General features: G+C 49.1%; 1 protein-coding gene across 4 annotated transcripts in view; it reads left to right on the top strand.

Moving 5' to 3' along the window:
* LOC116951063 (PH and SEC7 domain-containing protein 2-like) overlaps positions 1–25,236 on the top strand; it is a 195,378-nt gene that overhangs the window by 65,020 nt on the left and 105,122 nt on the right. For all 4 annotated transcript variants that reach the window (XM_076073282.1, XM_032969429.2, XM_032969426.2 and 1 more), the window contains 3 exons: positions 1,637–1,757; positions 18,252–18,966; positions 20,282–21,247. In XM_076073282.1, the coding sequence (XP_075929397.1) occupies positions 18,368–18,966; positions 20,282–21,247 (1,565 nt within the window). In that variant the 5' untranslated portion in view covers positions 1,637–1,757; positions 18,252–18,367. The remainder of the gene's footprint in view (positions 1–1,636; positions 1,758–18,251; positions 18,967–20,281; positions 21,248–25,236) is intronic.

The raw sequence follows: 25,236 nt of genomic DNA, 5'->3' as shown, positions 1-25,236 counted from the left end.
GAAAGACACACACACAGGCAGACACACACGCACAGAAAGACACAGATACACACAAAGACAGACACACGCACAGACACACGCACACACACAGACACACACACACAGAAAGACACACACACAGTCAGACACACACGCACAGAAAGACAGATACACACAAAGACAGACACACGCACAGACACACACGCACAGACACAGACACACACACACACAGAAAGACACACACACAGTCAGACACACACGCACAGAAAGACACAGATACACACAAAGACAGACACACACACAGACACACGCACAGACACACACACACACAGAAAGACACACACAGTCAGGCACACACAGACACACACACAGAAAGACACACACAGTCAGGCACACACAGACACACACACAGACACACACACACACAGAAAGACACACACACAGGCAGACACACACGCACAGAAAGACACAGATACACACACAGACAGACACACACACAGACACACACCTACGCGAAGTGGGACACCCTTCCAGAAGCCACGCGAAGTGGTCACGCCATTACCATTACCCCCCCCCCTGCGCGCAAGTTACGCTCCCGTGTCCGGGTGCGTGTTGACACCCCTCCCGTTTCCTCGCCGTGATTTCGCGTGCGTCTCAGCGGGTCCGTTCACGTAACGCCGGATTCGAAATCGTTCGCCGAGCATTCGGTGAGTCCGTGGGTGAGCGCCCGCGACTCCTCGGCACTTTGCCGTCACCGCGGCGGTGAGAGTCGTCTTTGCACGAAACGAGCTCGGCCCTCGTTTCGGGCGCCGGACGACGGAATGGGGGGGGGGCATTCGTCCTCCGGAATGTGTCGTCGGGGAATTGACGCGTGGAGATTTAAAGGCACGTGCGAGCGGGTGGGTGGGTGTGTGCTCTCTATGTATCCGCATGTATGGGGGGGGGGAAAAAACTCGATTGAACGACTCTTGTGGTCTGACAAGGAAATATGTACTGTGTATAGAAGAGGCGACGTGTCGTCTTCATAGCAGCAGGTACATTCAGAGGAAGGGCCAGTGACCAAAATGTCACCGATTTTAGGTGTCTGTAGTTGTTGTTTTTTTCTTCTCCCCTTTAAAGCCATTGACGAATGTGTGGTTGTGGTTGTTAATTGTGCGTATGCACCACTGCCAATGTAACAGCACCAAACGATTTGTTGTTTTTTATGAGAGGAGCGGTTTGAAAAGTTTCGAGAAGCTGCTTAAAAATATAACAGAGTTGCACTAAATTAATAATCGGCTGAATTGAGTTTTCTTTACAATGTTGTCTTAATGTCTTTTATGAACGAATTAAGTTAAACATTTTGTTAACCGTGGTGGTAATAATGGTGGTGGTGGTGATGATAGCAATGATCATATTGAGAGTAATGATGACAATGGTAATGACAACAGTGTTGATGGTAATGACAATTGTACTAGTGTGCCTATAACGATGATCGTGACGATGTGATGGAAAATAATGATCACGATGACGACTATGCCGACGATGACGACGAAGCTGACATGACGATGACAACGACAATGCCGTGACGACATGGATGAAGGTTACGACGATGACGGTGATGATGTCCAAGACGATAACAATTACGGCTACTCGTGGTTATGGCGACGCTGTGCAGGTGGAGACCTTCCTGTGGGTGGGAGAGGCGACGTCCCCTCGGGCGCGCAAGATCGCCCAGGCCAAGTACCAGTTCCTCTTCGGCTCCTCCGAGCAGGAGGCCTCAGCGCACGAAGGTGCCGGTAAGTGGCACGTGGAATTACCTCCCCACCCACCCCACCCACCCCACCCCACCAACTCTTCGCTCCGCCACAGGGGGAGATGCGGATTTGGGTTCTCCAAAATCTCTGGTGCCTTTTTTTCTTCAAGCGCCAGTCACTGAACGAAGGGGGGGGGGGTGGTTTGTGAAGGGATCCTCCGGTGCCCTTGACGGTGCCTCGGCACCACGGCCTCGTGTGTGGCTGGAGGCGACCGCGTCCACTCTGGTGCTCGAGTTGGAAGCGGGAGGACGGACGGTGGACAAATATTCGAGGAAGATTGTCATTTAGCCACCCGTCAATGTGCGTCGCTAACCAGCAATCACTGCATGGCGATCACTCAACGAATCACCCCCATTCATTTGTTTTTGCCCGCTAGCCAGGTCAGGTCGTGTCCTCCCATCAAACAACCTTGCATTTTTGGAACACGGAATTATTTATTGCTGATGTTTTGTTGTTGTTGTTGTTGTTTTTTACCTGTTGCTTAGCCAACTCATTCAAAATGTTCTCTTACAGTTAAAAGCATAATTTGCACACCTATTTCGGCGAACGACGGTATCTACTCTGCGGTGATGTATTTATCTGGCTGAGATTGATTCCATGGCAACCAAGCTCACCGTTAGGGGATCTGCATGCAACGCAGACACTGCAGGCAAAACCCTTGTAGGCGAAGTACACGGTGCCTCAAGGAGAGTTCCTGAGAGTTTCTGGATGATACGTACCTGCAAGGAAATCGTCTTTGAAAGCTCCCCGAAGCGCCCTTGCTGACAATGGTCGAGGCTTCACAGTTCTGTGGGGGTTTTTAAAATTATTCTCGCCGTTTGATCATATTCATTTGGGTGTTCTTTTTCAAAGGGGGCGACCCGAGTGAGGGCTGTCAATCGGTCGCATTTTCGATCGAATCTTTCGTGATGGCGGTTTAACGGTTGGCGTACACGGACTGGCAATCCAGAGGTCGCCGGTCCGATCTCCCGGCATGGCAGCTGGAACAGCTTTCTGACGCGACCCCGGCCGGACGTATGTGAAAAAGAGCTTCAAGGCTCATTGGATCTCCCCAGGGTAAATACGGATTCTGATTCCGATGAGGTCTCCCCGCCGCCTCTGTCCACTTGGCAGCGTGGATGAGCGCGCCGCGGCGATTCGATCGGCAACTTGCAGATGTCTCGGAAGGGGAGAGGGTGAATATGTTCAATCGCCAAACAGACACCAAGTCTGCATTAACCAGACATACTTGTGGCACAAAACATGCAAACATAAAACACGCTTTGATGATATACGCATTGTTTTAAAAAAAAAACTGATTGGCCTACATCAGAGAACAGCCTTCTGTATACGACCTTGTCTCACCACCGGTGTTAGACCAGAGAATGCCAAAAGGTGAGCAGGGCAAACGCGATGCAAGTATCAAAGCGTTACTAGCTCGGCTTGAGCAGTTAAAGCCACGTCTACTCTTTTACCATCATGTGTTTGATATTGGCAAAAAAAAGGGTCCCATCGATATAACGTTCCCCCCCTGTGGAAGGATTAAATCTCGTGCTCCCGTTAAAGCCTCCCCGCTCGTCCACCGCGGGTTTGGACCCCCGTTCTCGGTCCAAATCGAGTTTTCCTGGAAGGTGGAAGAGAGCGGAATGTGATGTAGGGTTTCCTCCAGAAGCAATGCGCGCCCTCTTGGGGTGTGGAGGAGGAGGGAGGGGGGGAGGGGGATTGGGGTGGCGGGCCAGTGCCATAATGTTGTGATCTCATTATCTTGAGTCGGGAGGGGGGGGAGCAACGGGTTAGCGCTTCTTATTGAACGATCTTTTTTTTTGGTTTAACACGTAGGCTTCCGCGACCAATATTATTCATAATAAAGGTTTTTTTGGGTTAGATCGCGTTATTTATAAATGTGTCGAAACCCTCCGCGCGGCGTTTGCTCAAGATGCGCCGCCGGTCGCTGCAGCAGTCAACACTGGGGTTAAAATTCGTCAAATGCCCGAGACGTTTTGCGATGTTTCGATGTGAGCGTGCCGCGGTCCGAGATCCCACCGCAACGAGGCCAGCAGCGGCGGAGCGCACAAGCCCCCCCCCGCGTCGTGCACAATGGTGACCCCCCCCCCCGAGTGTAACGCGTAGTAGTCGTTGTCATCGGCTTTCGCGACCAATATTGTCCACAATAGAGGTTTTTTTTGGCTCAGATCTCGTAAATATATAAATGTGTCGTTAATCAGCGCCACAACCCGCATTAGTATGGTTTGTCACGTAGACAGCCTGATGAGGGTGGTTGTAATTGCCGGTGAAATGTTGTACACGAATTGTAAATATTGTGGGTTTACCCTCCAACACACCGGTGTGCTGAACTCGTAACTAATTGGCATGTTCTGTTTACGTGACAAACCTTACTAATTGTCAGTGTCGGGTGTTGGTGGGTCAACGACACATTTATATTTTCACGCGATCTCACCCAAAATACCTCTAACAAGCTGACCCTCTAGTTCAATTCCGGGCCACGGCTAGCATCAGCGGCACCTCCGATTAGCAAGGTTGGCTACGTACGGTGCGAAAGAAGTTCAACATACATACATCAGAACCGTGTCTGGGTACCCCTTCACCAATCTGCACCATTACCAATACCTGCCATTCGCCACTCAGTGACCGTGGCATCACCACGGTGCTTGTGCCAGGCCAGGTGCACTTTGAGGCCACGTGCAGTGCCGAAGGCTCATCGACAGGAGGCCAAGGGACAGTCCCCAAGGTGCCATCTGCAACTGCCCACAATCAGACATCGTCCCGTGACGGGCGCGGAGTGGGGGAGCCCTTCGTCCGGCAATGTGTGGACTGACAAAGAGGGCTGTAATTTATTTTTAAATGTCATCTTTAGTCACCCATCTGTCGGCAGCTTGTCGCTGGTCTCCGGACAACAACAACAACACAAACAACACTCCGCTGGCTGCTTGCCTGAAACGTCGCGTTGATGAATGTTGCTTTGCTTGATTACATTGCACCACCTGGAGTTTAGCTCTGTGGAATGGTTTTTAATTACATTTCTCTGTCATTGTTTGTACGGTATGTACAGTATATGGGGGGGGGGGGGGGGGTATGTACGTGTGTGTGAAATAGCGATGATGCAGTGCACAGACAGGATATTATTTTGGTGCCAAAGATGCAGTGGCAGGAGACTGAGACGACTTTTTTTATAATTCAGCATTCACCAAAAATTCACATTGCCTGGGAGTACGTCCACTGCTGAGATGGAATGATGAAATAAAGTTGCATGCAGGTCCTGGGTCCATTGTTGCATCGTGGGATTGTGAGGAATGGGGAGAATTGTGGGTTCCGGTTAGTAGTGGATTGATCGCAGATGACGATTATCACTAACATATATTTGACCTATGTTAAGCAACTGTGTTAACAGACCTGCCGATATGCACACAGACAACAACATCCGACATTCGCCATGAAGTGACGGCGTTGTCACCGCAGCGCTTGTGCCAGGCTATGTGCACGTTGAGGTCACGAGAAGTGTCGAGGTCTCTCTGGCAAGAGGTCATGACACAATGCGGTCGACCGACTGAGATGATTGGCCGATGCACAAACTGTGACCCCCACTGTCACCCCCATTGTGCCAACTTGCTGTGTTTTAGCCGCCCGGCGCTCCTCTCGTTTTTTGTGAGCATCGTTCCTCTGCCCTCCGTTGTTGCTGGAGGGCGACTGCCTCCAACTGCCCAGTAGCAGCGTCCTTCACGAGCCTCCTCCACAGAGGCCGATCTTGACACCGCTGGTGTCAGTCATTGGCAAGTCCACTCAGCTCCGTGTCCTCTTGTACGTCATCATTCAATCTCTTCTCGAGCCCGTGCCGTGTCAAAAACCACAACAACAACCGCCATTCGCCACTAAGTGGCGGTGACGTCACCACGACGCTTGTGCCAGGCCACGTGCACCTTGAGGGCACGCGAAGTGTCGAACGCCCGCTGGCTGGAGGTCACGGGGCAGACCCAGGTGCCACGGATCGACTGACTGAGATGACCGAGACGACTGGCTGATGCACCACCTGTGCCCCCTACTGTGCCCCCTACTGTGCCCCCTACTGTGCCCCCTACTGTGCCCCCTACTGTGCCCCCTACTGTGCCCCCTACTGTGCCCCCTACTGTGCCCCCTACTGTGCCCCCTACTGTGCCCCCTACTGTGCCCCCTACTGTGCCCCCTACTGTGCCCCCTACTGTGCCCCCTACTGTGCCCCCTACTGTGCCCCCTACTGTGCCCCCTACTGTGCCCCCTACTGTGCCCCCTACTGTGCCCCCTACTGTGCCCCCTACTGTGCCAACTTGCTGTGTTTTCGCCACCACAAAGACAAAGATCCCCCATATAACCTTAACAGACTGTAGGGGCAAGTGCTGTTAGCGAGCACCTATGAAGGCCAGAACGGTAGACGAGGGGGTGGGTGGCCAGCACCACGCCCGACCGCCTTATTCTCCCCAGTGACAATGTTTTTATCCAACGCACCAGGTACTCATTTGAGGCTGAGTCGACCTAGGGGAGGCCCAGGACCGGTTCAGATAATCGTCGGTGGTGTTGGCCGTGAGCGGGAATCGAACCCGGGTCGCCAGGTTCATAGCGCAGCACGCTAGCCGCTACACTACCGCTCCCCACGCACACATAAACACCCACACATGGACCAATGCACACACGGACATTAGTGGCAGAGTTGTGGCATCGCTTACAGGATAATCAATGTGAGCGTAGGCCCACGTGCTAAATCTGGAACAGCTCATGTGGGACTGAGACTGCGGTGAATTTGTATGTGTGTTTAGTAAAATGAGCCTCATTTAGGTTAATGAATAATAAATATTGAATTGACCTATTCTACGGCATTATATTAATTCGTTGACTGCTATCGCTACCATAAAAGCTTGTTGTGCAATTAACCAAAATCTATTTGAGGGGCATTGTTTACTCTGCGATGGAAACATCATCTGGAATGCACCCAATCCTGTCAAACCCTGGAAGCTAGGCAGGCTTAAGCCTGGATAGTGCTTGGATGGGCGACCACCAACACACAAAGTCGGGTGTTGTAGGCGCTGTTGGCAATAGAGGGCAGTACTGCCCTGCTTAACGAACCGACGATGAACAGCATGGTTAAGTTCGGCTAAAACAACCCTCACGAATGGTTTGGGGAGGCCCTCATCCAGCAGTGGATTGATGAAGGGCTGTAAGTTATTACGTCTGTTATGACAAACCGGCTGTACATGTGCTCTCCATGGTATCCGTCAAAGGGAATGGTTGAATATGTCCAGCAGTGTAAATACACGGTTGGCTCTGTACGGTTCAGAAAGAAGTTCAAAGCACACACGTACGTACATGCAAGAAAAGTAAATGTCAAATAAGCTTTGCTCTTCCACCTTTTTCATGCAAGCGCCACGATGGGATGTGAACGGGCACAGGTGCAGCCCTGCAATCAGCTTGCTCACGTCACTGCTGGCCAAAGGGCCTCCACTGGAAATGGCCCGGGAGAGAGTCTCCCACCATTGCTGGCCTTTTACTCTCTCACACTCACCAGACGTCTTGATAGAGCTCGGAGTCCCCACATTTTACCCCCCGCTTGCAAGCGACTGCTGCTGTGTGTGTGGACACAATGGGGTGGGGGGTTTAAGAAACTCATTGCTTTTAAAGTGCCACGTCAGGAAGCTGAATCTGCGACCTCTGGATTGCGAGTACGGTCGCGCTAACCATTACACCACAGCAGCCTCCAGTGTGCGGGCAAAACAAGCCAGCTCCTCGATGAATGGCATGGCTTATTATTTATCTTGATGGCAGTTTTATTGAAGCAGAATTATCATCCTGGGACATGAGTGTGCCAACAGCAGCTTTTGTCAGCCATTGGATCAGTGCTGGGTCTATCGCCGCACAGTCCTGATTAGGTGCCGATGGTTGCTCAATATTTTGAGAATTGCATCAGCAAGGTCACGGCAAATGTCACTGCCAGTTTATGCCTGCGATTCAATCAATATTACTTTTCTCGTGCTTCAGGTGTTAAGGCTTGAGCCTGGCTGGTGCTTTATTGGATGACTCTGTCGGAATACCGAGCATTGTAAGCTTGGGCTGCGACGGGGCGAGGGGATGCCGGTACAGCAGGGCATTTTTTCATCTATTTATGCGGAGGTTTCGAATGTTTCACATCATATGCGTAGGCTTTCTCTGTGTACTCTGGCTGCTTCCAATAATACAGCCACTCATTAATGGAGTCGGGAAAACGAACCTCATTTACTAAACCCAAGGCGCCACCGTGGCGAGATGTTAACTATCTCGCCTGGTATACAGCAGGTTGTGGATTCGATCCCAACCCTGATGCCTGTATAATTGGAGCTTGAATGTTTCTGTCCTCCGTTTTTTTCCCTACGCATTTAGAAACATGCATTTGAGAGTATTCTGCCGCTATAAATCTTCACGTTATAATGAGCTATCATTTGTGGCCAGGTCGCCTCTGAAAGAGAGCTATAAAGCTCAGTGGGCCATACCTGGTAAAATAAATAAAATAGTTTACAGTTTATATTCTTAGTTTTTTCGGTAAAGTCACGTTGAAGAGAAACAACAAAATAACAAAATATATATAAAACAATAAAAAATTCTCACGACGTTTCGACCATAACTCAAACGGTCATCATCAGGTGTGTCGATGACCGTTTGAGTTATGGTCGAAACGTCGTGAGAATTTTTTATTGTTTTATATATATTTTGTTATTTTGTTGTTTCTCTTCAACGTGACTTTACCGAAAAAACTAAGAATATGAATTACTGCAGTCACGAAAGCTTTAAATCAAAAGTTTACAGTTTAGTTTTATAGTTTAACTTTTTTTGAGTAATCACAGTTCACCACACATCGTGCCTGTTGTTATGAATCCCATTCGAGATGCCATCCGCCACACAGATGGAGCGATGAAAACAGGTCGTGTGAAGGTACGCGGCAGATTATTACATCGCAGGATCGCTAGGGATGGCGGCGTTTTGGCGGCGTTTTGGCGGCATGCTCTAATTCAGCAGTGGATTGACCGTTGTTGATGATGGTGATGTTGACGACAGTAGGAATTGGCCAAGCAGCCCAAGTAGCAACCATTTGAACAAAAAATAAAATGATTCACGAGTCTCGGTGATGCTTTCATGGGTAAGTAAATATTTTAATACCTTGAGGTAATTTGACTGACTGGTACTACTGATTGCAAATAAAACGCGCTGTGGCTACGGAGAATCGTGAACGCCGCTGACCCCAAAACAACCAAGGCTTTTTTTCGCATCGGCACAGACCGGTGCAGCTTTTTTATTCAAGTGTCAGGCGGGCATTAGCATCGGTGCCCGTGCATAATTTTAACTCAGAGCTCTCTGTGCTGTGGCAGGTCTGTAGAAGCAGCAGCAGCGGCCCTCGGCCAGAGTTAACGAAGCAAAGTAGCTCATTAGTGCCTGGACTCACGAAAACAATGGGAGATGAACAAAATGTGTGCTTGCATCCATAATCAAATTAACATGACGAGTTAATTCACATTAAATCGCTTATTATTCTTACGTATCTATCTTGTATCATATACCCCCATACTGTATATGTTCTGTGTTAATAGCTACCTTACGATATCTCCATATCATCTGTATCCACGGTGGCGAGATGTTAACTACCTCGCCTGGTATCCGGGATGTCGTGGTTCGATCCCGACCTTGACACCTGCTGCTGTATATTTGGAGTTTGCGGTGTCTCTCTCTCTCTCCCCGTGGTCACGTGGATTTTTCTCCGGGTCCTCCGGTCTTTCCCTCCACATTTAGAATCAACATCGCGCGTTTAGAGTATTTGGCCGCTAAACATTTCCACGTGATAAGCCGCCACTTCGTTGGGCTGTCATTTGTGGCCATGTCGCTTCTGAAAAAGAGATATGGTAGCTCAGTGGGCCTTCCCAGATAAAATAAAAATGTTTATAGTTTCAATAGTATTTCTCTTCTCTCATCTACCTCCAGGGCCGGCGTGAGGATGGTACAGGGGTGGTGCCTAGGCCACCAAATGTCACCGTTGCTTCATCTCTGCCTCTTGTCTACAGCTCGCTCTCTCTCTCTCTCTCATTTCATTCGAGCTCTGCCTCGTCTGTAACAAAAACAAAATGTGATGGCGAAACGGGGCTCGTTTGCTATTGAGACGCACCTGTAACGCAGCACTTGTGAGCAGGGCTGTAAATGGGAATAAATGACAGGGGGAACTCACAAATGATTCCCACTCTCCCGCTAGATCTGAGGTGGGGGAGGCGCTTCGCTCCGTGTGTGGCTCTCTATGCGTGTCTGTGAGTCTCTATGAGTCTCTGTGGGTCTCTATGCGTCTCTGTGGGTCTCAATGCGTGTCTATCGGTCTTTGTGCGTGTCTGTGGGTTTCTGCACTTGTCTGTGGGTCTCTATGGGTGTCTATGGGTCTATGTGTGTGTCTGTGGGTCTCTATGGGTATTTATGTGTCTGTGGGTTTCTGCGCTTGCCTGTGGGTCTCTTTGTGTGTCTGTGGGTCTCTATGGGTGTCTATGGGTCTATGTGTGTGTCTGTGGGTCTCTATGGGTATTTGTGTGTTTGTGGGTTTCTGAGCTTGTCTGTGGGTGTCTCTGTTAGTCGAGTTGGTCTATATGTACGTGAGTCAATTAAAAAAAAGATGAATTATTTATTCTATCCGGAACGCAGTCGGGTTCACATTTTCACTCCCACCACGGCGTGCCGGCCCATTCCCACCACTGCTTTTCGAGGCAACGGCTGGTGGATGGCACGTCGTCGTCGTCATCATCATCATTCGTGAGCCTGCCGACCCGTGGGCATCGAGGTTTTCCATTGCCCGGTTCGCCAGGGTATGGCAGTACAGCGGAGTGGATGAACGTCCATCTGGAGTTGGCCGAACATTCCAAGAAAGGTTTCTCCTTTGCTCTGTGCGGCGGCAGTCAGAGTAGTAGTGGATGCGTTCAAAGAACGGGGCGCGCAAAGCGAAATTGCACGAGGAGGCAGTTGCCTGCCTCGTAGCGCACAGAGTACCCACACACACATAGTACAAACACAGTACATAGACCGTACACACAGTACATATACAGCACACACACACATTACACACACACACTACACACAGAACAGTACACACAAACAGTACACAAACAGAACACACACACAGTACACACACAGTACATACACACACACAATGTGGCCGCACGTGGAGTGAATTCAAACGGCATACAGTAGTAGAGGACTTCGGGTAGAAATAAGTTAGCCACATGCATATGCGAAAGGGGCCGTCCATAAATTACGTCACGCGATTTTTGACCCCCCCCCCTAGTCACACGGCGTCACAAAAAGTCAGACCCCTCCCTCAAATATGACGTCACAAAGCTCTACCCCCCCCCCCCCAATATAAACATGCTTCAAATCGCTTTAAACTATTGTCATTGTAGTGCGTATTTAATGTGGCGCTGCACCCTGATGTTATAGGAGAAAACATTTATATAAAAAGTATATTTAATTAAGTAGAACGTGTTGTCTATATTTATTTACAGTTGCGCATTTTGATGTGACGTCACATTTCTCAAACCCCCCCCCCCCTCGTCACACATCGTCACAAATGTCTGACCCCCCCAGGTGCGTGACGTCATTTATGCACGGCCCCTTATTAGTGCCAGTCCGACTGATGGATATGAAGCATCGCTCGATGTATGTTATTCTCCTGGCCCCTGTTGCCCTCCCGAGAGGGATGTGGCCTCAACGGAATGCTGCCCGCACTCTTGCCGCCCGTACGAGCAATGGAATTTGCCCGGGAGCACGTGGCATTGATCCGAGTGGCGATATTGACCATTGACAACAGAATTCCCAATGCCACCCCTGTGTGACGCTTCGTAGCACTTTGCTCGTTGCAGCGGTAACCGGGGTGTGGGAGCGGTCGCGTAGCGGTCTAGCGCGCTGCCCTACGGACCACAGCGAGCCGAGTTCGATTCTCGCTCGTTGGCCCAACACCCAGTGAGGATTGTCTGAACCGGTCCTGGGCCTCCCCTAGGTCGACTCGGCCTCAAATGAGTACCTGGTGCGGTGGATGTAAATATCGACACTTGGGGAGACAAAGGCGGCCGGGCGTGGTGCTGGCCACCCACCCACCTCGTGTGCCGGGCCGGCCTTCATAGGTGCTCGCTAACAGCACTTGCCCCAACAGTCTGTGAAGGCTGCACGGTAGGGGGTCTTTGTTATAATTGATGTGGTTCATTCCGGAATATTCGGCCTTCCGCACATGCATTAGGGGCCGTCCATAAATGACGTCACGCGCCTGGGGGGGGGGGGGTGGTCAGACATTTGTGACGATGTGTGACGAGGGGGGAGGGGGTTTGAGAAATGTGACGTCACATCAAAATGCGCAACTTTAATTAAATATAGAATTGTTATAACAACACTAATTGTTTTAATAACACTCCTACAACATCAGAGTGCAGCGCCACATCAAATACGCACTACAATGTTAATAGTTTAAAGCGATTTGAAGCATGTTTTATTTTCAAAATGGAAATTTGGTTTTGGGGGGGGGGGAGGAGACCAGAACTTTGTGACGTCATATTTGAGGTGGGGGTCTGACTTTTTGTGACGCCTTGTGACGAGGGGGGTGGGGGGTAAAAAAAATCGTCCAAAATCGCGTGACGTCATTTATGGACGGCCCCTTAGCACCGTGCACTCACGGTGGAAATCACCGATCCACTCGTGACCGTCCGTGGGACCATTTTTGCAAGTATACAAAATTACTTGCTCATGTTTTGCCACAGGTGCTGTGTGTGTGCGGTCAATGCAGACTTGATGCTTCGCAAAAGGGTATATATTTGGTGTTTGAACATCTTAACACCTGTTTTATGAGGCTATCCACATATACAAGCACAGAGACAATTTCAACCGAGAAGATGGATTCTGGCTTAGCAATCATTGGGAGGATTTGATAAACCATTTCGGGTCTTAATTGATTGTTCACGCTTACGGTGGCTTTCAGACAGCATACATTATTTTTTCGTCTCCCCCCTCCTCTTTTCAGAACATAGATGGACTAGTCCTTCTAAATAAACTGCCAAATCGCTGCGCGTGGCGCTGACGTTTTTTAAATAAATAAATAAGAACACCGTAAAAAAATAAAATAATTTATGCGAACCGACACACCTGATGACGACCGTTTGTGTTATGGTCGAAACGTCGTGAGAATTTTTATTGTTTTATATATTTTATAATTTTATTGTTTCCCTTCAACGTGACTTTACCGAAAGAGCTAAGAATATCTTCTTTGGTTCTTTCGGTAAAGTCACGTAGAATGAGAACCAGACAGTCCCGCCCCTTCACCTGATGAAGGCCGCTTGTGTTGTGGCCGAAACGTCGTGAGAATATTATTGTGTTATTTTATTTTATCAATTTATTATTTTATTCTCATTCTACGTGACTTTACCGAAAGAGCCAAAGAAGATGAATCATTGCAGTCACGAAAGCTTTAAATCGAAAGCTAAGAATATACCTGTTTTATTGACAGAAATGGTGAAGCATATTCTTATATTTCACCACTCGTGACTGTTTCTCAATTTGAGGGTCGTTAAAGAACAACACGACACAATGTGACTATTATTGGCCAAACATCCCAAATGCTGAAAGATTTACCTGCAAATTAACCGATTTGTATTACAATTAACAACATCGCCGCCGACTGCAAAACCACTTGGTAGGACGTTCCTGACCTCCTGTATGCTAGGCGAGGTAGTCAACATCACGCCACCGTGATGGTGATAAGAGAGAGATGGAAACTCCAAATATACAGCAGCCAGGCAGCGTTAGGGTCGGGATCGAACCCGCGTCCTCTTGTGAGAGGGGCTGGGGGTGGAGGGGAGGGGCCGTGGTGGAGGGGAGGGGCCGTGGGTGGAGGGGAGGGGCCGTGGGTGGAGGGGAGGGGCCGTGGTGGAGGGGAGGGGCCGTGGGTGGAGGGGAGAGGGGCCGTGGTGGAGGGGAGGGGCCGTGGGTGGATGGGAGGGGCCGTGGTGGAGGGGCGTGGCCGTGGGTGGAGGAGAGGGGCTGTGGGTGGAGGGGAGTGGCTGGGGTTGGAGGGGAGGGGCCGTGGTGGAGGGGAGGGGCGGTGGTGGAGGGGAGGGGCTGTGGGTGGTGGTTGAGGGGCGGGGCTGTGGGTAGGAGTGTAGGGGTGGAGGGGCGGGGCTCCAGGTGGAGTCGTCTTCCAGGCGATGGTGCAGGAGTCTGTCCGTCTTGTTGGTACAGTAGGGGCTACAGCTGGGTACAGTAGGGGCTACAGCTGGGTGCATCACCGAGTGATCTCAGTCAGCCACCCCATGGCACCTGCTGGCTCTGTCCCGAGACCTCCTGCCGTCAGCGAGCAGCCTTCGACACCTCACGCGGCCTCAAAGTTTGGGCATGTTTGTTTTTGTTGCAGTACAGAGTTAGACTGATGGCCTTAATATAAGTTTTCTTGTGGTTGTTGTTGTTTGACTTGCATCCCACTGGAATTTTTTGCACACAGCGTTGGTGTACGATGCTTTTTTCAGGAATATTTTGCTGTGTTTTTTTCCCATGGATTTTCTGTTTGCACAGTCACACATAGTCACTTTAAGATGTTTTTCTTGTTCGTGTTCGTGTTTTTTTTTGTTTGTTGTGGTTGCACCCTATTCAAGGGCCGAATGGCTCACAGGGCTATACCAAAATAAGGAAACTGAAACGTGGCCTGGCACGGGCGGCCGTGGTGACGGCACCGTCAGTCACTTGGTGGCGAATGTCGGGTGTTGGTGTCCCTTGTGGTCGTCATCCGGGCGAGCCTTCCAACGCTCCCCGTGGCTTCAAAGTGCCACCTAGCCTGGCACCAATGCGCACTGGTGATGTAACCGCGGCGAAGGTCGGCTGGTGCCGCGCGTGTTTCAATGTTTCGTGTACAGTGGAGCGCACCTGTGTGGGTGTTTTGTTTTAAACTTGGTGTGTTTTGCGTAGACACGTTAGAGGGGTTTTTCAGTTGCAGGGGGAGTGGTGCTGCAACTGGTTTCACATCGATCAATCCCGGCAATCGGAGTTCGATTCCGGACCACGGCTATCCTCGGTGCCAAGGTGATATCAGAACGGGGGTTCTCGGCCTTCCCCCTGAGGTCGGCTCGGCCGTAAATGAGAACCCGGGGCGTTGTGTTAACTTCAGCACTGGGGGAGATAAAGGCGGCCGGGAGTGGTGCTGACCGCCCCCCTCGCGTGCCGTGCTGGCCTCCAACGTGAGCTCGCTAACAACGCTTGCCCCAGCAGCTTATTAAAGTCCGCATAACACCCCTCCCCCCCCGTGTGCAGAACGCCCGTGTATACAGTACGTACATTTACGTGTGTGGAATGTGTAATTGTGTTGTCGAGTCAACTTTTTTTAACAGACAAAACAATATCGCTTTGATTCAGATGGCAGAGCTGCGAGTAGTACTGCATGTCCCAGTATCCAACCGACTGGCTCTCAACCCATGTCACAGATTCATTGCCCATGAGCCTCGGCGCGGTGTTCTTCATTGCAAGGCCCCCCCCCATCATCCATATATACGTTTTTTTGGTGGGGTTAGAGCGCGTAAATGTATAATGTGTCGTTAAAACCCGACACCACCGACACGGCCAACTAGTATTGCCAATGCGACACTAGTACAGCACACTGGTGTGTTGGAGAGCCAAGCCACAACATTTACAATCTACGTGTTAAACTGACTCCCCCATCTTCTTGGTTCTTTCGGTAAAGTCACGTAGAAGGGAAACAATGAAATAATAAAAATATAAAACAATACAATTCTCACGACGTTTCGACTGCAACACAAGCAATCATCATCAGGTGTGATCATCAGGTGTGATTGCTTGTGTTGCAGTCGAAACGTCGTGAGAATGTTATTGTTCTATATTTTGATTGTTTCCCTTCTACGTGACTTTACCGAAAGAACCAAGAATATGAATCCCTGCAGTCACGAAAGCTTTAAATCAAAATTTGACCCCCCCCATCATTATCATCATCGTGCTGCTGTCAAACCCAACAATGGTTCGACATGTTGTGGCGGCCCTCGCACCGATGATGTCTTATCGGCGAAAGCGGCCCCTCTCTGAAAATAAGTGAAGGACGCTGGCCCTAGACCACTGGTATTTGACCTTGTCGGTAACCGCCTGATGGGGCATAAATGTAATTTTGCGGTTCCAATATCGTGATGTAGCCAATAACGGTGAATGATGTGACAACCAAATTGAATTAGTTGGTTATCGGCTAATTCATTCATTGGCCATATAAATACACCAGTGCAAGTAAGGATTTGCTACCTTCGGTGGACCCAGTTTCTACCATGGACTGTCTCAGGTTGCTGGTGTCATAGCGCATCTTTGTCCTGGGATATACCGCATCTGTATATTACTATTTTCACACCTGTTTACCGAGGGGACCATCACGGAGTCCCATGACTCCTTCGACAGGCGGACCCTGTTGCAGCCGCGGCAATGATTGCTATTATGCGCGCGTGCGTGTAAAATCCCAAATTCGTAATTTGTCGTGTCATTTAGAAAATTTGGGCCATGACATCGGCACACGATGGCACTCGTTTTTGTGACTGACGGCATAGGATCTTTGACCATAATACAGATTTTTTTTTGGGGTTAGATCGCATTAATATATAAATGTGTCGTTAAACCCGCCACCACCCAACACAGCCAATTAGTAAGGTTAGTCATGTAATCTAACCCCCCCCAAAAAAACCTGTATTATGGATGATATTGGTCACGAAAGTCTACGTGTTAAAGGGGCTTTGACGTCCACAGTGAAGCACATGGCTCGTATTTTTTTTTGTTAATTCGGTATGACCCAGGGCGGCAGCTCAATCTGAACAAGCGGTGAACGCGCTACCGCCAGGCCTTGTCCACCGCCCATATATATTTTTTTGTGAGACTCCTAAAAATAGGAAAAACAAATTAATCTAACTCACAGGAAGCTCGGCGTGGAATGAAATAATGGTTGTTAAAATGGTTTTTTTTAGGGTTACCGTTGTTAACTGCATGGACTCAAACCGGTAAAATAGGGTTACAGTCCTGATTTGCGACATAAAAGAGGTGTTTCAAAGGAAACGTCACGGTCTCTTTTTGACTGAGACACGAAAGGGAGCTGCCACACTGGTGTGGCAGCTCTCTTTCGTGTCGGTGGTTGAAACTGGCTTACGGTTCTTAAGCCAGTTCATTGCTAAGATTCCACTGGAAACGGGTTCCCGTCCTATTATTATTTAACAACCCAGAAAGCGATGCTCACGTTTGTTATTAGCTGTCTCCATGCTGCGCAGAAAATGTCACGGGCCAGGTAATCCCAGTTCTCGACTGTACTCCCGTACCTCCAGACGGAGACAGTTCGTGTCCAGTAACATTTTTACGCTTGTTAGATCTCTTTATACCGGCTTGAGCAGCAGAGGTTTAATTTCCCATGGAATATTGTCAAGGTCTCTGGTAGAGTGGAGCAGGCATGTGACTGCTAACCACGGCCATAGCGAGAGGTATTCTTGATGTCATGTGCCTCATGCGGAAATATTTTTCTTGGCTACTAACCCAGACAGATATGCCCAGAAATCAAGGATAAGGTCCCGCTTTTATAGGCCGCTTAATTTCCTCACAAACTCAAAGCAGCCATTATTCATCTCAACCATTTAAAAGCCCTGCTGCAGTCTATCTAAGGGGACCCCCTAGTGGCAGCTGTCCCTGTACGGCAACACGGGTGCATGACGCAGCACCGGGCCTGCAACTGAGGCTGCGATGATGCCCGGTACTTGTGTCACGTCCTTAGGAAGGAAGTGTAATTGTACCCCGGACTCGAGTGGATGTTCTTCCACGAACCGTCAGCGGGATGATTTCCTGTTTGAAGGTGACTTGTTTCACATGAAGGTGTCGGTCACGTCAATACGGGCGAGCATGCATAATGCATGAGCTTTCATCAGCACTGCACGGCGTTCCCATCAAGGTCTTGTAACAGTGGCTTAGAAAAAAACAGAACGAGAAAAAAAATAGGAAAGAATATCAACGTTACTTTTATACGTGAGTTGTGCCCTAATGGTGGCAAATTACTTTCATTCGTTGGATATGGTGAGAATACGGCAGTGATGCAATAAATGTGATGAGCGTGAAATTATAATAAATGTGGTTGATGTGACTAAATTACTGTGATTGTATAACTTTCATAGTGACGCTTCTGCTACTTGCTGCTTTTGATAATGATAAGACAATGCTACGTTTACATATTGGTGCTGCTACTGCGGCCGAGGATGAAGGTAATATTGCTGATATTGTTGCTGCTGATGATGAGGAATGCTGTACTGCTGCTGATATGCTACTGGTGCTGTTGATGGTGCCGATGACAGTGATGAAGGCAATGCTGCTTCCGGTGATTATTTTTACTCATTATTATTATTGCTATGACGCTGGCATGAACGTCGATTGATCACATGACATCGTCACATTGTCCGTGTCGAGCAGCAGGCCAGCGGGAGTCAAACCTCAATGCGGAATCTCAGGATGCGCACGTGAGCCAAAGGGACGGCGGCAGCGAGGACACGAACACAGACGGCGGGGCCGAAGCGGCAGCGGAGGGCATGGACACGGCCGGCGCCGTTCAGCCCGATGACAAATCCCTGATCACGGCCCAGGCCGACGGTGGCCCCACTCACTTGGCGCCAAGCGTCCGCAGACATGAAGACGGCGACTCGGAGCAATTGCAGGCGACCGACGGGGACCGTGGAAGGGCAACCGGAAGCGCTCCTTCGAAGGACAGGAAAGTATCGCACTCGGACGACTTCAACGGCTGCCTGGAACTAGACTCCCTCGTCATTTCAGAAGAAGACGATCCCCCGTGCGAGGGCAGCTCCGAGCAGCCAAGGGGGGACATCGATGGAGGACACGCTGAGGTCAGACGTGTTTCGGACACCCAGGGAGTTGGCGTGCAGTCTGTCTTAGGTGCGACGGGACCCCGGCCGACGGAGCTGACGGGACTGAGCATAGTGATGCCACTCGCCGCCAGAGAGGAGGCCGCAGGGGAAGAAGCGAGCGGACAGAGGAGGGTTGAGGACGAGTGCAGCGCTGCGGCAGAGGAGGATGGAGAGGTGCCCCTGGAGGACGAGGTGTTTGTGGAGCCTGGGCGTGTCTGCCCGGAGAGCCCCAACAAGGGTCCCACGGCAGAGGGGGGATTGGCCAGGTACGAGAGGCATCCGCGCCGGCGTATGGCATTTACTTATTTAGTTACGTACATATCCTTACTTCATCATTATCGCAGGACACGATCGATCGACTGCTGAATGAAGGCATCCCCCTGCCTTGTGGGTCGTCGGAGTTACTTGACGTTTGTTGTGTTGAACGTCTTTCGCACCGTACGTAGCCAACCGTGCTAATTGGAGGTGCGGGGAAGGACAGCAACACTGATCAGTGCGGCCGCCCGATACCAGTTCGAATATTACTGGTTGTCGAGGAATTAAACTCTGGTTGCCAGGCTCTTAGTGAAGTGCGCTAACCATTGTGCCACCACTCTGTTATGACCGCTATGCATATTGAAACGTTTGCCCGTTCTTGCAAATACATGTTATCACGTATTGTCACCTGGAGTGTTGGGGGAGGGGGGGGGTGGAATTTCAGAGAGCAATGTTTAAAAAAGATGACATCAGATAATAAATCCACCTCCCTGAGGTGGTAATCACAATCCACTGTGATGCGCTTTTCAGACGAGATAAGACAATGTAATTGTACTCTTTTGTTATTTCGGTAAAGTCACGTAGGTATATTTTATATTTTATACCTACGTGACTTTACCGAAAGAACCAAAGAGTATGGATTCCTGCAGTCACGAAAGCTTCAAATCAAAAATGTAATTGTACATCCGTTTGCCAGTCGCCTCCCCTCGCCGAGTAATTTGTGGGGTTGTTTGACCATACTTCACCACGCTGGTTAGTGTGGATTGATAAACGGAGGTGTCCAGGACTGGGAATCGCTAGCCACTGACTGATGATAGCCGTTGCCAGGAATGTAACTTGGGTCGTTGGGTTCGTCGAGCAGTGCGCGAACCACTGCACCACTGCTCCATCCCAGGGGGCCACGGTACAGGCAAGGAACAGATCTATACATCGATTCAATTGATTAAAATTGATACTTACGCTCGTGATACATTCATCTAATTGCATGCGTAACAATTAATTATTTACGGTTTATTTGTCGGTCGGTGGGTCTCATGTGGCAAGGTAAATGGAGGGTACTCTCACCTCTTCCAAGACATCTGACCAGCATGGAAGAGTACCACAAATTTTGTCGCTGAATTTGCAGCACTGCAATTGCAGATTAACTCGAAGCTAATGGATTGAACATAACTCTCCAAAAAAGAGAAGTTTACACTACAAATAAAACAAAAATTATCTCGAATAAAATCGCGACCCGGAAGTCACAGTTCATGGATCTCTAGGGACGTGGGCTTGATCATTGAATGCTAACTGTACACCACTTAACACCGCAACCTTCCCCTGCAGCCTCATGATGCGTGAGATCCGGCGCAGCGTGGAGTTGGTGCCAGGAGAGGGCGGCGGTGGCATTGGCGGCGGCGCCGGCATTGCCGGCGGCGGCAGCGGTGTCATTTGTGCCGAAGATCCCAGCACCGACACCTTCAGCCGCGACGCTGAGAGCATCCTAGAGGCTCACCACGAGCGCGGCATGTCCTACTCGAGCATGGACTCGCTCGACGTTCTCAGCTCGGCCGCCCCTCCATCCGGTGAGCTGGAAAGCGCCGCCGCCGCCGACGACGACGAGCCCTGCTTCGATTTCTCCGAGGCGACGCTCACGCCGGGGGTTCGCGAGTGGATGATGGACGCTTCGGACACTTCGCCAGTTCCTTCTCTGAACTTCGCCGGCAGCCCGAGCATCTCTTCTCCGTTGCGGGAGTTGTCCCCCCCGTCGGCGCCGCACGACGCGGGCCACTCGCCCCAGCCGCGGAGTCGGAGCGACGAGCGGACGTCGCCGCTGGGTCCGCCTCGCGACGCCCGGCGAAGGACGGAGGGCGATAGCTCTGCGGACTCGGCGGTCTGGGAGCAGAAGGCCGCAGAGAGCCCGCCCGACGCGAGGAGCGGCGACTCCGATGTGACGCAGGCCGAAGAGGGTCTGACGGTCCCTGCAGTTCGTGATGCAGATCGTGACTCGGGCCAAAGAGACGCGGAAGGACAACGCTCATTGACCGCCGCCGACGGGAATTCCTCTTGCGAGCAGAGACGATCGAAATCTTCGTCGCCGGCTTGCGTGAGCCTTGCGAGCGTTCCCGACCGTGCCTTTGCCGGGCAGAAAGGGGCCTTAGAAGGAGGCCTGACCAGTGTTTTGAGCGCCGAGGTTATCTCCCAGCATCAATCGGCGGTTTCAAACAGCCGCTCGGAAAACGTGCTGAGCAGTCGCGCGACAGCGGACTTGGAGCGGGGAGAGATTTCGCCAGGATTACCGTTATCCGTGAGGTGAGCTCATTCTCAATTAACATGATTGTTTGATTTTTCTGGACCTGTGAATTGTTGGTTTTGAATTCGTTAGATCTGATACAAGTTTTAATGATTAATTTTACTTTGGTTTTAATCTGAGTTAGCTGGTGATGTTAAGGCAAACTATGTATTAAATACATTTTAGAATGCCTTTTTACATAAATCAAGTCTTCATTGATTTGACCATTGAGGTCCCATGATTCACAAATGAAACATTAATGATTCATCTATAACCAGACAAGGCTCTATGAAGATGTAATATCACTTGCGAGGGTGTGAAAAAAGAGCCAATAATAGTCACAATGGCATTTTAAAATTAGCATTTGTAAAAAATTTCGACAATGGCCGGAACAATAACCATATTTCAAAGGTGGGTTCGTTTGAAGCTTATTGCTGGCGTGGGAGTGTGTGAATTGATGTGCAATTGAAAACGAACAATATATATATGTGGCATATTTGACATAGGCGTATGTTGGGCATACAACGTCCTGTTTTTTCTCATCTTATATTTTAACCTCATCATTGCCAGCTACCTTAACCCACAACGATCGTGCGGGTCTCACCGATGCCTTGGCTGTTAACTCTCTCCACTTTTTCCTGTCCTGAGTTGTCTTTGTCAGGTGTTGTATACCAGGCTTTCCGAGTCCATGAAATCACATTTTCTTAAGTTATGTTGCGTCCAAAAAAATATCTGCACAAAAAGGAAACCCGACGCTATTTAAATTACAGCGCAGCTTTTAGTCTGCCACCTTTCATCCTAGCCATGTCAACTTATTAAATGGACCATGTGTATGGCATTGTGAAGGTCAAACAAAACAGTGTGGCCCTCTGAAAGCTTAATCTATCTGGTGGATCGCGTGGCATGCCTCACCGGCCAGGGCGGCCAGGGCAGCCGCGGAGTGCGAGCAGCAAAAAGGGTGGGTGCGTGGCTGCGGGGGGAGGATTACAGCGTCTGGTGCAAACATGATGGGCCGGCTTAAGGGGGGCACAGCCGTTGAGGGGGGCACAGCCATTGTAGGTGTCGTGGGGTGTCCAAACAAACCACCCAACTTTTTTTAGATGTGTTTTTATTGTTCAGTCAGCATTTTTATCCCTTCAACAAGAGAAATGCTGATTCTGCCGATGGACCGGAACGTTTAAATTGACAGTAGCGCACGGACAGTTGGTTCAGTGCTGAGTCAGTGGCGAGTGGTTGCCTTGGGTTTAATGTGATTATGGTGCTGTAGAACGTCTCTTTTCTGTTTAACACGTAGACTTTCGCGACCAATATTCATAATAAAGATTTTTGGGTTAGATCACGTTATTTATAAATGTGTCGTAACCCTCCACCACCCGACACGGCCAAACAGTAAAAAATGTGTCACATTTACAAAGGCCAAATAGTTCACTACTTTAGCCCACCGGTGTGTTGAAGAGTGAATCAACATCACTTAAAGTTTGAGTACGTCGTTTCGCTGGTAATTACATCCAGCATCATCGGGCAATTCGCCAGAATGGTAAAGCCCTCACTTGCTCCCGGTCTTAAATAGAGCAGCAGGGTGACGTCATCATTTAACTCATTCAGGTGCAGTGATTTGAGGGGGGGGGTATTGTAATTATATAATCGATTGGTAATCAGTCAATGGTTATGATTAGTAATGAGTTGTAATTAGTAATTAGTTGTAATGTGTGTTATTGTGATTATATGCTACGTTAGTAATCCGTTAATCAGTATGTGTTTCCCCTATAAGGAATTGTATGTATTATTTAAAAATACGACACATTTATAAATAACGCGATCTAACCCAAAAACCTTTATTACGTCTCTTTTCTGTTGCCGAATGAGGTGACGAACTTTTTCAGATCTCGTGTGGAATCTGACCAATAAACAACGGGAACCGTTCACTGCTAGGAAACCCTCAACTTCCACAGTACACCTGGGAAGCAAGCAATGGGTGCCATGGGGCTTTGTGATAAACGCCTGCCCCCAATGAAGCGATCGCTGATTCGAGTATTTTGAAATAATATGAGCGTGCATATTGCGGAGGATTACTGTTGGTCTCCCTGATTAACACCGCGGGCGTAACAACCATGTTAATACCCGCCGTCTGCTTCACATTGGATGTTAAAAGATCCCCTGGCGTCATTCGCAAGAGTAAGCCGTCGTGTGCCGGCGTCGGGGTCCAAATTTGCCAAATTTGAAAATGACACCGCTAATGACAGGGACTTCTCTACCTATGAATATTCGACTTACGAACTTTCAGAGATAAGGAACAAACTCGTCCATATGTCTGGTTGCCTGTTTGGACCGAGAGTCGTAAGTTCAACCGCCGCGCAATCGATGGCGGTGGTGGCATCTGCATCTGCAGAACATGAAGAACCAGTGACATCTACATCTACGGGACATTATACAACTTTTAAACCATTCCCCGTGTTTAGTGTACATGCCGTAACAGCACGTTTGGAATCGACAGACGTAAAGTTGGACTTACGAACAAATCGATTTGCGAACAGACCTCTGGAATCTAACTCGTTCGCAAGTAGAGGAGTCCCTGTATTCAATTGGGGTTATACATAGCAATGATTGCCCCTCCACCCGCCTCCTGGCAGAGTCATTTCCTTGGCCACTCTTGCGAATGAGATTGTCCTTGGTCTCTTTAGTGTTCTTCACCTGCTTAAATAAAATACACTTGGTGGGTGTCGCCCGGTCCACACTTCGCTTCTGTTGAACCAATGTCGGTGAGCAAACATCCACTCACAGAAATGCCACGTGGCTGATGGGATGTGTAGAGATTTTTTCTAATATATAATTATATGTATAATTATATAGTATATATACATTTTAAAAATAAGCACTTTATATATTTTACAGGTATGGAAGGCGAATTGTGCCCGCTTATATATTTTTAGGACGTTAAATCGTCGTTCCACACGTGACCTTTGACGCTACTCGCTGCTGATCTCCGCTAGATGGCCCTGTACTCCCCTCTTGCTGCTTTCGCCAGCAGTGTGGTTTTCCGTCAAACAATTTTTTTTTAAACTACATACCCCGAATACAGAGCAGCGTGTGACCCATTTACAGAGCAGACTGCCTCTTAAAAATGTAAAGAATGAACCAGCCCAGCTGTTATAATTACCACATTAAATGTCCCCTAATGGTTCTTCGTGAGAAAATGTAAAGCCAGAATTAATTTGATGAATTACTCGAGCGATGTCGAGGTGAACATCATACCTCTCCACAAAGGCGATGTCTGCACACGCAGTTGAAGCAGCGGCCCCCCTTCCGTCCTTTTGATTTGCTCATAAATTTTACATGGGAGCAAAAACCTATTTTTAAACACGCCCAATCTCCATCGCTCTGCAGTATTTATGAACGTGCCCGATGCTTTGCTCGTCATAGAAAGTTTATAAGCTGCTTTCCGTTTGTTTAGATGCACGTTAAAGATTTATTATAAACACGTGCGCACACAGACGCCTTGTATTGCGTACTCTACTTTCTAGAATGTATCTCTTTTTGTCCCGTGCTTTAATGGCCCTTGTTTGTGCGTGTGCTACAAAGAAGGGGGCATTACCCGAAATGTCACCTATATTATATATATTTTGTCATTTTCAAGCTATGCATTGTTATTGATGAATGTGTTGAGTTTCTTTTGCTAATCGTGCTTGCGCATCAGTGGCGATGCATCACCACCAAATAACTTGTTTGGAAAAAATAATCTTTACCACCGAGAATTGTCTTGACCTTTCTCCTTGTTGCTATCAGCGATGACATTGCTAAATATATATTCAGGACAAGAGCTGGGCTTGCAGATCTTGGCACTGTAACTTAAAATGTTTTCTAAATCAGCATTTTAGTTTAAAAAAGGGGGCAAACGGTGTAATTAGTTCTGACAGCAGGTTGATAAAATGCAAAAGCGATTGGAGGTGCTATTTTTTTAAATTAAATGTAGGTATCCTCAATTACAACCAAGTGATAACCCTTGGGAGCC

The sequence above is a fragment of the Petromyzon marinus genome, chromosome 41 (genome assembly GCF_048934315.1).
Source record: "Petromyzon marinus isolate PM22_M1 ecotype Great Lakes invasive population chromosome 41, UKy_Petmar_22M1.pri1.0, whole genome shotgun sequence".
NCBI classification, from domain to species: Eukaryota; Metazoa; Chordata; class Hyperoartia; order Petromyzontiformes; family Petromyzontidae; genus Petromyzon; species Petromyzon marinus.
The sequence above is the reverse complement of the archived record's forward strand: the minus strand, read 5'-3'. Positions and strand labels throughout refer to the sequence as shown.